Source organism: Seriola lalandi, unplaced genomic scaffold, assembly GCF_002814215.2.
Source record: "Seriola lalandi dorsalis isolate HSWRI2012SDOR001 ecotype SW California unplaced genomic scaffold, Sedor1 jcf7180002054519, whole genome shotgun sequence".
In the NCBI taxonomy this organism is placed as follows: Eukaryota; Metazoa; Chordata; class Actinopteri; order Carangiformes; family Carangidae; genus Seriola; species Seriola lalandi.
The window spans coordinates 2,465,554-2,482,512 of NW_019525072.1; the positions used below are offsets into that span (position 1 = coordinate 2,465,554).

Below are 16,959 nucleotides of genomic sequence, written 5' to 3' on the forward strand. Positions count from 1 at the left end.
TACATAAAAACATTTAGTACTGTTACATGTTAATATTCCTATCTACCAGACACCATCAGGGAAGCACTGATCTGTGTTAGTGGAGGGCCTGGTGTCTGATTGGTCCCAGGTTCATTCTGCAGATTGTGTGGCCCCCACAGAGCACTGATCTTAACGTCATAGAGTCAGTCTGGGATGTCATGTAGAAATAAAAGTCACTGAGACAGTCTAAATCCACAGAAGAACTGTGGCAAGTCTAAGTTGTTTAGAACAACTTACCTGCCAAGTGAACGTAAACCTGGAGAAGTGATGCTGGTTTACTGCACTTTGTGTGAAGTTTACTGCAATGTAAATGATAAGCTAAAGGAAATAAAGGAAATTGCTCAATATTAACTGGAACATCCAAAACATTTTGGGCTGTTACACCTTACAATCAAGTGGTCAGAGCCCCTCGTCAAGTTTCAGATATTAGTTAGTTAGTTAGTAGAGTTGTTGGCAGAGATTTCCCCTCTGAACGTTTTAACAGTTTGAGGTGAAAATGTGCATCTATTTTCTAAAAAACAAATATAAAGAATGTCCAAAAAACGATTTTTTATTTATTTTCCCATTAGTCATGTTACAACCTTCAGATTTATCTTGTGACCATCTGGAGGGGCCCAACACCAAGGTTGGGAACCACTGGACTAAACTAAACTATAAACTAGTTAAAACTAGTTCCACCATGTGAGTGTGCTATAAACTAGAATGATAAAGGTGTTATTACTAGACTTTGACATAGAGGGCCTCTACAAGACGAGGCCACACGAATATGTGTTAATGCAGGACCTAGTTGATATTGTACTTTAGTGGCACAACTTTGGGGTAATCAAATTACAAAAAGCAACTGAGACAAAAATGAGTAGGGCTGTTTGAACCTGGGTAATTGCCCAGTTGGTGATCCAGTTCATAAAGGTGTTACTAAAAGCCATTTCAGCAGTTTACAATGAAATGAGATTTTCAGGTATTATATAATGCAGTTCAGTACTGTCATGTTTACAAAAATAACCAAAGCAAATAAACCTTCAGCAGCATCAAAACAATTTAATAACTTGGTTGTTATTTAACATTACGCCCGTTTTTAAGTCCAATCAGTCAGTTTGTCCATGCAAACTTTTTTTTAGTAAAAAAATTAATTTTTATTCTATTTGTTTATTATTTCTATGTATATTTCTAAGAATTGTGCATATAAAACATTATAATAAATAAACCTTATAAAATGTTTTGTTAAAGATTTACAGTAACTACCTAATAATATATACAAGCAGAGCTGAAATGAGCTGGCTGACAGAAAATTAATTCATTACTCTATTATAATATTTGGATAATGGTTGAATTTTCATGTTTCATGTAAAAATGCCAAACATTTCTTGGATTTACTCAACTATTGTTTAGCCAAAACAAGTATTGTGAAGGTTTCTGAAATTTTACCAGCCAATCATTCAATCGAATCGATTGATCAACAAAATTATAAGATTAAGCCATAAGGAAAATTATTAGTTGTTGTCCTATATGAAATAGTTAAAAATAACCAAAGACAATACTGAAATGCTGCTTATTCCTTAATGTGAGTACTGATAATCTATTGATATAATGTATAATAGTATAAAACTCACAGGGGCCATTTTTCTGCATTCAGTACTTATTTTAATACTTTAATACAAGTAGCCTTTATTTAAGTAAGTACATGACACTTTTTCTTACTGTTCAATTCAGGACTTTTACTTGTAACAGAGTATTTACACAGTGTGGTATTAGTACTCAAAACAATAGTCAGGTGACCACTGAAACATGTTTTTCTTGCTGTGATCATTCCTCCTGTTAGTTTATCTGAAGTGAATGTGAGGCAAAATTGATCAAATTAACCCTTTGAAATACACACTTGGGTCTTCACACAACCAGGACAAATTGTATCATTTGAAAGCTATAACTCTGCAGGTTCTCCTTATATCACTGCAACAGCTGCTGACAGAGAACTGGTTCAGACTTGTGGCTCCAAAGTGTTTTCCAAGTGTGAGGGGGAACAAAAACTTCTACCACATTTGTGCATCTGTTACTTTGGTTCAGTTCTTATACTGATTATGACTTTTCGGTTGTAAAATTCTGTAGAGTTACCTTTCAAAGGAGAGCAGGGTTATGACAGTGATAAAAAGGGCTGGAGACACGAACCTATTTATCTTGGGTACATTATGTTTTGGCTGGTGCTCTAAAATGTGTGTCTGGTAACGGGTTAAGTGGATATCTGTCAAAGATTTCTGTCTTTTTAGTACAAAATTTCCTTCCTTGCGATTCCCCAGACAGTATATAGGCCTACTGTAAGTGCTTGGCTGCATGGAGGGATAGAAACAAAAAGAGGGAATTTTCTACTAAAGAAAAAAACTATTAACTTTGGGAAGGTAAAGGCTTTACTCCTGAAGCCGCAGATAAACTTTGGAAAGTAATTTGGCAATTCATGTGGACTGTGGATTTTGCCCCCCTTCACTTACATTGAAAGCATGTTAGGATGGGATCTCTTAATGTCCCGTATGAACGGGTGGACTGATCACAGCAGGAAAAACCTCATATGGGCACGTGACCATTGTTTTAGACTTGAAAAATTATGAACCTGTCCTTCAAGTAAAAGATCTGACTACTTCTTCCAACACTGTTGAAAAGGTAATTAAAAGAAAGGGCAAAAAGGTAAAAGGTCTTTGGGTTCTGAAACTGTATTAATTGTGATAAAGACGTTTGGACAGCAGGGGGCGACAAACTCCACACAGGTAGAGCCGAACTGGAGGGAGCTGTCCTTTCAGCACCACACACACACACACACACACACACACACACACACACACACACACACACACACACACACACACACACGCACACACACTAATTACAAGGGAGACTGTTTTTTGGTTTTATGTGTTTTTTTATTTGTTTTTTTTAACATGATGAATTCAACACAGTTCTAAACTCAAACCCACAACATGACCAAAATCAGTCTAGTGTTTGAACTAGAGTCTGTGCAGCCCTCATCCCCGTTGCTAAGTGTCATTCATGCATCTAATCGGAGCATGGCACCAGATCTGCCTTTAAAGCTGTAAGATGCAGCCTAAAAAATTCGCAGTTATGATGACAAGAGCACGAGAGGTGAAGCCGCAGGTCGGACATTTAGTGAGATTACTTCAGGGAAGAGTGGCGGTGACATGCCTGAGAGACTGCTGCAACAATTGGATCGGACAATAATAAGCCATAAATGCATAAATCTCTGCCTGTGTGCACAAATGCAATTCAGTAATCCTCCATCTATGAAGAGCGAGTGAGAGAGACAGGGAGAGAGAGAGTCCACCATCCAAACACCCCCTCCTTCCGCCCCCTCCACTCACAGAAACGGAATTAAAAAATCTTTAATATCTTTCCAGCAACGAGCATCCATTGCTGCAGCGCGGAGCGCACACACACACATACACACACACACACACACGCACACACACACACTGTGGGCCTTTTAAAACGTCGCCGGTAAGAAGAAGAAAAACTTGCCTGCAGATTTAAGAGCAGCTTCTTTACACTGACATTATCCGAAAATAGAGGGGAGAGCGGCTTACCTGAATGTCTTGAATGCAAACCGCCGCTGACACTGACATCGTGACAACACCAGCTCTGTCTGTCTGTGGATCTGTGCAAGTCCTGATTGTGTAATATCTTTTTTTCCTTCCTGCAAAGCGGCCGAACCTGCAGCTGAGAGCGCAAGGAGAGAAAGAAGCAGCAGCAGAAGAAGAGGAGGAGGAGGAGGAGGGGAAAACAGGAGGATTGCAACATTCATCAGAAATTATTTTTCTTCCTATTACATGGCGCAAGGGCTAAACAAACGGGACCGTCCTGGGTGTGATACTGCCACGGTGAATTTGGATATTCAAGCAGCAGCAGCAGCAGCAGCAACAGCAGCAGCATCCTCCTCCTCCATCCACGAAAGAAGAAGAATCCTCGGCTGCGGCGGCGCCCACACCGACTCCTCGTCCTCCTCCTGCCGGCTCTATGTCGAGTGATGGTCGGCTTGCCTTGCTGGATGCTCCCCGCTCTCTCCGGATCGTCGACGACCGAACCTCCTCTGACCGCAGACCCCCATTTTCGGCGGAAACCTACCCAGAGCTATAGGGCTACATATGGAAACTGGGGATCAAAATTTTAGGAAAAAGGAAAATCTAAGCGGTTAATTTCATTTTTTTTTAGGTTTTTATCGGTTTCTATCTGTTTCTTGTTCCTGTGTATGCTTTTTTAAAAGCCTGCTAATTAATTAATCTATTCGTTGAGCCTTGATTTCCTCATGCCATCGGGTTGATTTGTGAGAAGCCAGCGTAATATTTCCTTTACCCTCACAATAGGTCGTTATAAAACACCGAGAATTGCTTTTATTACCTCTCGTCAGGACTTGAATCCGTCCATTTGTTTACTCTCTTCTGTTCCCACTAATATGATAGATTTCCCTGCTGTCCTTCGTTTCCCTCCCCAGTTTATTATTATTATCTCCTTGCTTTTTTCCCTTTTGACTAACAAAACCCTATAGAATATTGATATTAATAACAATAGTCTTTAGGATAGCTTTGGATATAGCTATAGCTAATTCAGATTTCTTACTAGTAATGTTATAGCCTCTGACTAAAGTAACTGTAACTCATTGTAACAGACATATTGAACTGTTGTACTGTAAGCCTGCCATTAATCTAACACCGCCCCCTGCCCCCCAACTATCTCTTTGCTCCATTTGAGCTCATGTTAATTCAGCTCTAGCTGTAACCTTTACAAGTCAAAAAACAGGTTGTTTTTTTTTTTTTTGCAGGTCTGTGGAGAATAAACCTCAGTTTGGTTTATCTGACTTCCATTTTTAGGCTCAGCTCTGCCACCATAGGCTTTAGGACATAATTAATCCTTTATAGCTCAGTGTTATTATTCACATTTGTAGCTTTTATTTGCTGCGAGTGGCTGTACTGTGGCTACATCTGCAGCTGCAGGCCTGCTGAGGTGCTGCCGTCCTCTGCATAACCTGATTTTTCATCTCTTTTGGGTGTAAAAGAAGAACAAACAGAGAGGAGAGACATCACTGCCTCTTCCTCTCTCCCCCCACCAAAAAACCCTCCTTACCATCCTCAGTTTTTCTCTTGTTGTTGTCCTCACCCAAACGCAACCATAAGGTTCCTACCGCATCCTCCGCCTCCTTCTTCCCTCTCCTTCCGCTCGAGTATATCCCGTTTTTTCGGTTTGGTTTGGTCCCGAAAATTTTCAAATATTTACTTCCTGTACATCAAGAGGAAAGGGGGTCCCCCTTTCATGGAATGCGGAAACATGGGTCTGTTCGACCGCGGAGTCCAGATGCTGCTGACCACGGTGGGAGCCTTCGCGGCCTTCAGCCTCATGACCATCGCGGTCGGCACGGACTACTGGCTGTACTCGCGCGGCGTCTGCAAGACCAAGTCCATGAGCGAGAACGAGACCAGCAAGAAGAACGAGGAGGTGATGACACACTCGGGCCTGTGGAGGACATGCTGCTTGGAAGGTAAGATGAAAGTCGGACTGTCTCTATGCTGCTCTGGTGCTCAACAAAATTTCCCAGCATGGGGTCATCTGTGGTTTGTGGAGCTGTCTTTCTGGCAGACCACAACTCACATTTTATTGCTGAATTTCAAGCCCTTCTGCACTTTCATCTGCCATGCCACTAGAATTTAAGGGTGTTCCTTAATGCTTTTGTTTCCACACATGAAATGCACGTCAGAATAAGACAGGAATTGGTGTTTTAAAGGCCGTACTGCTACCATACTGACAGGAGCTGAGCCAAGCTGACTGCATTTACACTCCTAAATTTCCAGAAACACATGGTTTTCTGTTTTGGCATGGCACTCAAGGGGCTGCAAGATAAATCTGAGGTGTCGCCAGATTATTACTTTTACTTTATTTCTTCTGCATTAAGGACAGAAGATGAAAAATCCTAATTCTGTCACAGAAATTCATGTTTATTGCTCCAACATTTCTCTACTGAAGCAGGTTTCTGTTTTGGGATGCCCCCTCAAGGGGTTGCAAGATAAATCTGAAGGGTCACAAGATTATTAAAGGAATAGAAGAGAAGAAAATCAAAATTCTGTTCCATCTTTTCTCTAACTGCTTTTTTTCTTGTAAAATGCTGGCTTAACTTTTCAATGTCTTCTATTCAATCAATCTGACAAAGAAAAGACACTTTTTTGTTGAAATGGCACCTGCTGGTAGACACTTTCATTATAAAGGTCACAAAGCAGAAAAGAAACTTAGATATAGATCATTTAGACTAAAACTCTCCTTTTAAATGTGTTTGGGTGTTGAGCTCCTGCAGGCAAGGTGAAGCGGGTTTCAAAACACTCTCACAAAGGTTTCTCTAGTCAGACATTAAAGTTTAAATAATGAAATAATAACATATTCACAAGCTGTAGTTAGGGTGGGACCTTCATCATATATCAGCCTGATATACAGGCAAACCAATACTTTGGTCTGACCCTAATTAAGGAAAACTACAGGAGATCTTCCCTTTACAGAGGATGTGACACTGTGCCAGCAGGTTGGAAGGGATATTCATTTTAATAAAGACCCCAAAGTGAAGTCATGGCAGCAGAGATGCAGCCATTTCTCTCTGACCTGCTAGACAAACTTGATGATGGCAAGGCTGCTTGTCATGTAACCTTTGACCTGTCTGTGCTCAATACGCACTCACGTCCTGAGTGCATGCAGGTTTTGAGACAATCTCCAGAGTCTGCCCTGTCAGACGAAGGCGGCGTGTTTCCTGTCATGCCCCAGCGGAGGCATTGGATGCTGACTTGGAGTGAGGCACTGTAACCTTGTGAGGGCGCAGAGCGTTACAAATCTGCTCATCTTCTTAGCTGTGAGATCCTGAAAGGCCACAGTGTCTGACTTCATGCTGCTCTGGCTCCGGTGATAGGCAGCCAGACTCTGTGCACCTTCTGTTTAAAGTTTAATAACTGGTTTGAAGTAACAAGTCCAATTTAAGGTAGCTATAATCCATATTTTTACAACTACAGACCATTTTGCCTTGGGATCACACCAGCTGCAATGCCATCAACATGTTGACTTTTTGACCCATGAAAACTTAGTAGTTATTTCTATTATGTGAGTACTCAGTGGTCATTACTATGTTGTTACCTGAGTAATCAGTATTCATGTGTCAGACCACACCCATCTTTGAATTTGACCTTTATTTTGATTTCAGCTAAGTTTCATGACTGTAACTTGCATGGTTTACAAGGTTTAAGGTTTGATTAGGTTTAGACTCAAAAACTACATGGTTGGGGAAAGTTGATGGTGTGGGCTTAAATAGTTACTTGGTTACGGTCACAGGACTTTTGTTCAACATTGACTGTCAGTAAGAAACAGGAAACGAACTGTTGTCTCTTGTGGCAAAGCCTGATGTTTTGTTAGGAGGACAGTCTCTACCTTTGAGTGGGACTTGGTATCAAACCTCAATACTTTCTGATTACTGCATTGTGTCCTTGTCGATATCTGTCCAATGCCAAGAGTTGGCTCTGAGTACTTGGTCAGATTCTGAGTCTTCTTTACCGATTCTTTGATCAGTTCTTTGACATATTCAGGCAAAGTTCTTGAACACCGCTTTGTGTTTAAACACTGATGTCTGGCTCGATTTAGGGAGCGGCTGTGACTCAGCAGGCACAGCAGGTTGTCTGTTATTAGCAAAGTTGGTGGTTTGATCCCTGACTCTTCCTGTCCACATGTTAAAGTGTCTGCTTGGAGGATTTTCTTTTTTTTTTTTAATTTCTGTAAAATATTGCATAATTTGACCGATTTTGGTTTCAAACAATTATTTAAATGAAACCATGTGAGAAATTTAGTTTCTATGTAACCTTTGTTATCATACTGAAATACGACGAATGAAACTGATGAAGGATTGTTTGTGGTGGAAGTGCAGAACTCCTACATTGTGTAAGGAAATGCACAGTAATGTAAAAGTTATGAAAGTCCTGGGTTGTTGGTTTGGCTTAGCAACCCCCCCTGACATGTACATGCACACATGATATACATTTTCAGTTACTGTGGTCTGTGTGATTATAGCCTGCAGAATTATTTTTGAAGCGTTGGAAAACAGATAAAGACAAGGTAAATGCAATGGAGGAGCCTGCATCCCGTGGCTCTTTGGTCAGTACTGTAGATCCAAAGATAGTTCAAAAGACCTCTTCCTGGGATCTTTTTTGGATGTGTGTATGTAGAGACTGATGGGAGTGATTTCAAGCATAGCCAAAAACTCTGTGACTGTGACATGTTTTCTTTTCATTTTATTGAGGACTGGGTCTCTCACTTCTGCACAGTATGTGCTACTTATTTTAATTTGCTTAAGATGTCTTTTGTGTTTTACACCATGCTGTAATAGTGGCTACCCCTGCAAACCTGAAGGTTTTCTTACTGCTGTTTTCTTACCCGTCAAAGGTCAACTTCACTGTGACGACTATTTAAAAAAAATCAATACATTTTAATGGCAAATAATCTTAATCTGAAAATTAATTTATAACTGCATTTGGCAAATAAATTTAGTGGAAAATTACAAGTTTTCTCTCTGAAATGTAGTAAAATCAAACAGTAATACTGATGGTAAGAACAAGTACTTCAAAATTGTACAGCACTTAGTTGCTTTCCAGCAGTGCCAGTGCCTTGGTAGAATGAGAGGCTAACTAATATGCTTTGGATCAAAGCGCTACATAAATGCAGGTCATTTACCGAATTGTTAAATGAGAGAAAAAGTGGGAGTGAGTTGTAGGAAAAAGGGTTTAATTTAAGTGTTGATACTGAATTTCAAATACGCCATTTTTTTTTTAGCTTTACCTCTGATCACAGCGTTTACACCTCAGCTGTTCCTGAGAAGCTGCTCAGGTGTCAGCAGCAGAAAACTGGTTAGTCCAGATGTGAGTGTGTTTGAAAAGAGCTCAGTCAACCTTCCCTGGATAGGTAAAAAGAGATAACACTGAATGCTGACACAGTGCTCTGGTGTATAAACTGTCCCTACAATAATTACATTAATGCACCTAGGATTAATCACAGCTGGAGTGTAATGGTGGCAGTGAGTGGCCTTTACCCCTGCTAGGCCATTATTTAATTGGCAAACAAAACAGCACAGAGTCAAGATGAGATCAAAACATCACACTCTTGGCTTAGTCTGTGTCTGTCTGTGTGTGTGTGTGTGTGTGTGTGTGTGTGTGTGTGTTTGTGTGTGTGTGTGTGTGTGTGTGTGTGTGCGCGCGCGCGCACGTATTGCTTTTGTATCGAACAATGAGCCTCTTCCTTTGAATGCAGGATCAAAATGGCAGGAAATAAACCCAGATATGTCGTTTGTGATTCATGAATGATCCCCAGTCCAGAAGAGGCAAGGGAGTGGAAAAAGGGGGCCACAGCGTTTACTTACCAGGGTCAGATTCATTTAAATTCTAATTTAAATGGCTTCCTGCTCAGGAAATTGGGTCTTAAAAAGCAAGTACATTTAATTATAGGTAGTTTGCACATTTTAGACCAAAAATCAGGGGGGAAATTGAAAAAATGGAAAAGTGCAGAGCGGATGCAGCTGGGGAGAGGCAGCGATAAGCAGGCTGCTTGCTGCAAACCCAGCCTTGTTTCAGCATAGAGAGTAAGGAGGAGTGATATCAAGTTTAACATTTCAGATGTTAATTAGGCTCCAGTTTGCAGCTCAGCTCAATTAATTCAAAGTGCCAAGATGACTAGTATTCATCTTCGCCCCAGTTCTGCTTAAATGAAGCCTTACTAGTGATCAGGCAGCGGCTGAGGCTGCAAATGGTTGGAATAGTCGCTCCGTCCGTTTCGCAGCACAGAACACAGACTGTGTGTTTGGCAGCGAATGCCCACACATCCTGCTCGCAGAGTGGACACAGGTGGGTGACGGTTTGTGTTTGTATAAGCAGCTACAGGAGAGGAGAACCTGTGAAAAAGCAAAACGGGAATACTCACACAGGGGGCTTCAACACCTCAACCTCTACTTCACTCACAATAATCTCACTCATGGAACAGGAAGGGGTTGTGAGTCTGCAGTTTACTGATTAGGGCTGCAACTATCAATTATTTTCATTATTGATTAATCTGATGATTATTTAAATAAATAACACAATATCTTGTTTAAAGAAACTTTTGCAAGGTTTGGGATCCTTTGTGACGTACAGTATGTTCAGAGCTCTGATGTGCTATGAATATTTGGAGTTGCCAGTGGCCTATATCTGATTCTTCTGCACGATTCTGAAACTATTATTATTATTTTTATTATTAACATTATTAATTTCTTGTAAATAATAGTTGTTGCCGTCCAAGTTTCACTTCAAAATACTGTATTCCTTCCTCAAAGTGCAGTGAGAGGCAAGTGCGTTTGTAAACAACACAAACAATTCACTGACAAACACAAAAATAATCTAAAAATACAAATATGGCAATGTTAGAGAGAGTTAGAAAAATAAAATGGTGCATTTATCAGTCCATATACAAGGTAAACAGACTATTTCCTGTACTGCAGCTGTTCACAAGTCCTAAGCTGCAACTAAAGATTATTGTACCTCCACGCTGGTGACATTTTCAAATTGTCCGTCTGTCTGTCCGTCCATCCGTACCGTCCTCATTAGCACAATATCTCAGGAACACTTTCTTTCTTCAAATTTGACACAAACGTTCACCTGGACTGAAGGATAAATTGAATAGAATTGGTGGTCAAAGGTCAAGGTCACTGTGACCTCACAAAATACGTTTTTGACCATAACTCAAGAATGAATTCACAAATTATGACACAATTTAGCACAAATACCTAAAATGATAAAATGATGAAGTGATGACATTTTATTTCCAAACGGTCAAAGGTCAACTTCATTGTGACATCATAATGTTCTGCAAAAACACTGGCCATTATTCAACACTGTAACTCAGGAACAGAAGGGGAAGTTGACCATATTTCCTGAAGCTTGACTGGTGGACGGAGGCATACGACTGGGTGGCAATTCTAATTCTCATTATCATTTAATCTGCAGTCTAGGTTCTTGATTAATTTATTATTATTATTATTTATATCATTAGGTGAATAAAATGTTAAAAAAATTAAAATTTCCCAAAGCCTAAGTCAACATATGTAATTGTCTTGTTTTGTCCAGACAACTGTCCAAAACACCAAAAATATTTAGTTTAATGTCATAGAGGACAAAGAAAATTAGCAAGTAGAAACCAGTCATTTTTTTGGCATTTTTACCTAAAATGATTTGAACTAGTATTTCATTATCAAGATAATTGCAGACGACGGACTCATTGATTAATGGGCTATTTGTTTCAGCTCTCAGTCATTTGTCAAATCTTACAGCTGTTTGTAGAAGCACTTCAGGTAAAAGCTGATTGTTCTAGCGTTCATTTGCAAAGATAGCATTAATATGCACAAAACTCTGCATTTTGTGTAATCCCTAATATTACTTTTATTATCAACAGCCAAATGCCAGCAAGTGCAGTGGTTGTAAATATGCATTGAAAGGTCAACTGGCGCAGTTTGGGATACTCTGCCTCTGTGATAAACTCTCTGAGGAGGGATCATTTGTCCTGAGATCTGACTGGTTCTAATAACATCAGATGATTTCTATTGGATTTCATGAGGAGACAATTTTAACAGGAACAAATATTCAGCACATTACTGTCCAGTTACCAGTTGTGTCATCTCAAGCATCACAATAAAGCTGCAGGAATTAGTCGATTAAATCTGTAAATTTACTGGTTCCAGCTCCAATCTGCTGCTTTCTTTTATGCCTCCATGCTACCGACAGCCAGGGATGGATACAGTGGATGGTTAAAAAAGACCAGACAGCAGCTCTGACTATTTCATTCCTCAGAAGGAAAGTCTTCACCGATTTTTCCTCTGCTGCTATTGAGGAAATGCGCAATTCAGCCTTAAAGTCTTGAAACTGTATTAAAAGTTCAGTGAGTGTGGCACCGCAAACACAGATGTGGCTACAGACAGAGTGGGTGCAGTAATGAGACATGAACATTGCACACAGAAAACGTGTGTGTTGCTGATGAATTGGGCCCCCTGAGGCCGCCGCTCCTCCGTCCTACCTGGGACATCTGTAAAAGCCGCTGCTGTGCCCCTGCCCCCACCCACGTCTGTGCGCTCTCAGCCAGGTGTACCGCGCTGCGTTTGCTGCTAATCTGAGGCATTCATCTTCATTACAGCGCCGCCCTCAGGCTCCACCGTGGTTATAGGACAAGAGACTCAGAGTCAGAGAGGATGCGTGGGAGAGAAATGGTGGACCTAGTGATGAAGGACGGCCACCATGGTGTCTGATGTTTTGTCTTTTATTACCTGTTGTATCAAGCGGTGTGTCCTTCAAGGTTCTTCTTTCTTTCTTTGTTCCTGTCCATTGCAAATCACAACGACCGAAACTACAGTATGCGCAGTGTAATTTCCTGCTTCTCCCCAGTGCACATCATATCGGCTGTGGAAAAATTTAGGACTGCATGTTATGATTAGTTTCATTATTAATCTGCTGTTTACTTTTCCTGTCACTCATTTTGTCTATAAATATCTGAAAATTGTGAAGCTTCCTAAAGCCAGAGTCATTAAGTCTTCAAATAGCTTGTTTTGTCTCAACAACAATAACACAATGTGCATTGTCCCTGAAAAATAATAATAAATAACATTATTTTCTGTTGAGTGATCGATCGTTTCAGCGCTAGAATAGTTTAATTGACGATTTTATGATCAAACTAGTCACTGTACAGCTCCTGCTCATTTGCCCATGTTACATTAATTGTAGTCTTTTCCTGTGTGAAGAGTACTGTCCTTTCTTATAGAGTTATATAAATTAAATGATTAAAGAAAGCAAGATGAGTAATGAGGTTGAATAAGCCACATTAAGCACCGAACAATTAGATGCTCAAAGGATTGCCTTTACGCAGCCTGAGAGATAAAACAAATTCCTCAACGTTCTGAGCATAAAGCTTTTTCTGTGCTTGCATGACAGCAGAGGCAACATGGATGAACATATTTGCATTTTTAACAACTCAGAGCTTCTCTCAGCAAGAGGACAATGTTTAGAGAGATTTATGTTTCAGTAAAACCCCAAATATAATCAGGGATTTTGATGCACTCAGTGGTAATTATGACCTTAAGAAAAATCATCAATAATAGATGAAGAATTTTTTCCTATTCCAAGTCAAACAAAACACTTGTTGACTTCCGTCTCCATTACACTGTGGTTTCCAATTTGATTTTGTGTTGTAGCCTTGGCAAGTCTTTCGTTTTAGTGCGTTCTAACACCCAACAGAGATTATTTAGAAACATGTACTTTCTTTTTTTTTTTTTTTAACTAAAATGGCTACCACTTCAGTGTGGCCTCCCACAGTTCTTGTCAATCACTGCAGATCACAGTTCACGCATCCTGCCTCATGTTTTAATGTATAAGCACGTGGGAGTATCAATGTAGTGTACATTCATGCAACTGAAAACACATGTGGGAGTATGTTGTGTGTGTGTGTACGTATGTGATTGTGTGTACTTAAACATGTGTGAATAGTGATGTTTGTGAGTGTTTTCTCTCTGTAGCGGAGAGGCAGGATGAGATAAAAGCAGATAGCAGAGCAGAGCGGCAGAGAAGAGCGGGATTAGTCTCATAGTCCAATCAGATAAGGATTACCCAGCTGGAGTATGCCCACCCAGGCTAATGTCCCAGCTCTAAAGTGGCATTACACTGTATTATGACACCGATCCACTGTACATCCAGCTGCATGGGCCAGATTACAGTGTGACACAAGTTGAGAGTAGCGTGGATGGAAAGTGTATTCGGGGCCACTTGTTGAAGCTGAAACTGAGCCTTCTCTCCTCCGTCAGCATGGTATCACTACTCTGGGCTGCCTCGCCCTTCATCTGATAACAGCCTGTGTAAAGTGACTGAGCTCTATTGCACTGCACTGTCACTCTGCCCTGCAGCCGGCGATGGATGGGATTCATTTTGCCCTCGCCCGCCTTTCATTGGAGCTCCGCTGAGACTGCAGACAGTCACTGCCGAACGCAACAGTTTTATTGGTCGCCACCTTGCCCTCTCTATTGCCCACAAAGGCCAAATTATAGGCGAGACATTACCGGATTAGGCTGAGGCCACCGACAGTCTAAGAACAGTGCTGGACTGTGGCCTTGGGTTGTGTTCCTGTTGAGGCTGCCATTTGTTATAATGCTTCAGTTACAGCAAACACGCTCCGCTACCAGGATATCAGTGTAGAGTTTATTGATTGTGTTTGAGTGCAGCCTCAGGTCTGTTACATAGGTTTGATAGCAATGCTGCTATAGTAAAGCAAATTCAACTGGGCAAACATTGTGCATTTTTATTAATCTTGTATGTTGTTTTCACTCACACACGCTACACATTGTAATCAGCCTCTCTGCACGGCCAGAACCTGTGACTTTCATGCTGACACTGTTCGGATCAATCAACCAGCCGCAATGTGAAGCTCACACTGTACTCACAGGACCCGCAGTTGGTTTTGCCCTGTGACAATTTCAATAGATTATTCAGACAACCGCATCCTCAAGAATGTTTAGAAAATGAGAGAGAGGCTCCGGGATGTTCAAGTGTTTTCTTATTAGTGAGGGGCCACAGGATTCGGCTCAAACCGAACTTAGAATTTTTGGGAAATGTAGGATACAGTGTTTTTTTTAACATACTAGGATCTAAAAGTTACATTATCACGGTCTTTATTGCTTCAATGGTGACCATATTTTTTAAATTTGTTTTGTGCAAGTCCCCCTACTTTATGGATGTGCAATATTGAATACCCTGAGTACACCTTTAACAACTTATCTCTCTAACCCCCCCAGTCTGTTCTTTTTACAGAAACAGAAGCCTTGACAATACAATTTGTATTTGCAGCATAAAAAGCGCAGCGTGAGGTCTAACAACACTGTAAACGGGCAGGTACAGAGAAAGATGGGCTTGCAATAATAAGAATATACTGCGTCCACCCTCATGTTCTGATTGTTCTGATCAGAAGAAATTACATTCACATTACTTAAGTTTTTGAACAATTTTTCCGAAAAGTATTGTGGTGGTATTGCATCACCAGTTCCTTTCACGGCCAGAAAAAGCCAGACTGCTGAACAAGGAAACACCCCAAAGCTTTAATCGTCAGTATTAGCACAGGACATATTGAACGTTCTCATTCTCAGACTGAGCAGCAGGATCTGATCCCTTCAAATCAGACGAACATTACATCATGAATTATATCAAACTTGAGAGGACAATGGCGATTTAAAGTATACACTTGGAGAGACACTATCATGATTCCCCCCCTTGTATATTAATAGTCATGTCTTGGTGGCAGCATTCGGCCGTCCTGACGGAGCCTCGAGATGAGATGGACAGTAGAGGGGTGTGATGGCACGGTAATTGGTTTAGCGTATGATTAATGGCTCAGATGGTTTTGATCGATGAGAGAGGGGCTGTAAACTTTGGTGGCACTCTCCCATAAATGCTGTCACCCGCTCTGCATGAAGGACCCCCCCCCCCATAATCCAGAGAGTAAGAGCCTTGGCTATAAATTAGAAAAATAAAATAAAGGAACAAGCTTTAAAGATGGGACATGCGTCAAAGAGGAGCAGTGTCTCAGTTATTACATAATAATTATCCCCTCTGACCCCCGACACATCGTCATCATCACAGCCAGCAGGACTGCATGTATGTGTGTGTGTTTGTGGCTCTAGCCTTGATTTACACGTGTTATTTTTAGCTGCAGTTGGTCCTGTTGGGTGGGGTCTATCTTTATCCTACATGACCAGAGAACAAATCAATACAAAAACTACCCTGGACTAGTCTTTGTGTAAGCATACTGTGTGGCACCACAACTCACCACAGCATGATACTATAGGCAATGATTGCTCACTGCCTGCTCGTACGAGCATTTTCATGTTGTCTTGCTCCTGTAACTCAACATACTTCCATTTGAACCCGGATTCTGGCGCAGGAAGTGCCATTAAAACACATGTACAAATTAAAGCTATGTATGTTTTGGCAGAAACTATGATCGTTTTGAACATAAAAATGATGAAGACGGACTGAGAAGAAATGACTAATGCTGCAGAGTGCTCGGACAAGTTTCTATGAACATTTAAGTAGCAAGCTACAAATGCCTCAAAGCCATTTTTCATATCTGCAAGCTGTTTCATACGTCAGTGAATCGTTCAAAAGTTCAGAAATACACTTATTCATTTTTCTTGCTGAGATTCTAACTCTAAAAGTACTTTTTGCATTTGTTATAACTTTCTGATGTGTAGGTTTGCATGAGTAAATTCCACCCAACCATGGTATGTAAGAAAAACTTTTCTCTAGTTTCAGACATCTTATAGACAAAATGATTAATTGATTAATCAAGAACACAACGGGCAGATTGAAAATCAGCATTAGATGCAGCTCTATAGGTGTTACAGGTATATACCAGATAAAGGTTGACTTAGCTTTTCAAACCCCTGCAGTGCTCAGAGGTCAGAGGTCAAGAGCAGAGGTCGTGAAAACGTATGTTGGTATCTAGCCCAAACAGACTCCACAATCATCACCTTGTGTTTGTTCCCAACTATTGTTTATCAAACAAATGTTGTCCACTTGAAAATGTAAAGTTTCCACGTTAAAGAGGCTTGAATAACCACTCGATTTTCAGTGAGACTGCGCTCTGATTACATAGAATTGATCCTCTTACAATGAAAGTGTAATTACCAGCAGGCCAATCTCTGACTCCATCGCAGCAGAGCTCCTCTCTGTTCCACTTCACCGGCTGTATCCTTAAGCTGTGGAAACATCCCAAAGAGACCCTGTAGTAAATGATAATTAACTGCAGATACAATCCATTCATTTTAAGGAGGTGCGATTCACTCCTTTTTTTCCCTGCAATAGCACAGAAAAAGTA

General features: G+C 40.7%; 1 protein-coding gene across 1 annotated transcript in view; it reads left to right on the top strand.

Moving 5' to 3' along the window:
* Nucleotides 1–3,017: 3,017 nt before the first annotated feature.
* cacng2a (calcium channel, voltage-dependent, gamma subunit 2a) overlaps nucleotides 3,018–16,959 on the top strand; it is a 69,325-nt gene continuing 55,383 nt past the window's right edge. Inside the window, exon 1 of the mRNA XM_023413713.2 lies at nucleotides 3,018–5,551. Coding sequence (XP_023269481.1) covers nucleotides 5,326–5,551 — 226 coding nt within the window. The 5' untranslated portion in view covers nucleotides 3,018–5,325. The remainder of the gene's footprint in view (nucleotides 5,552–16,959) is intronic.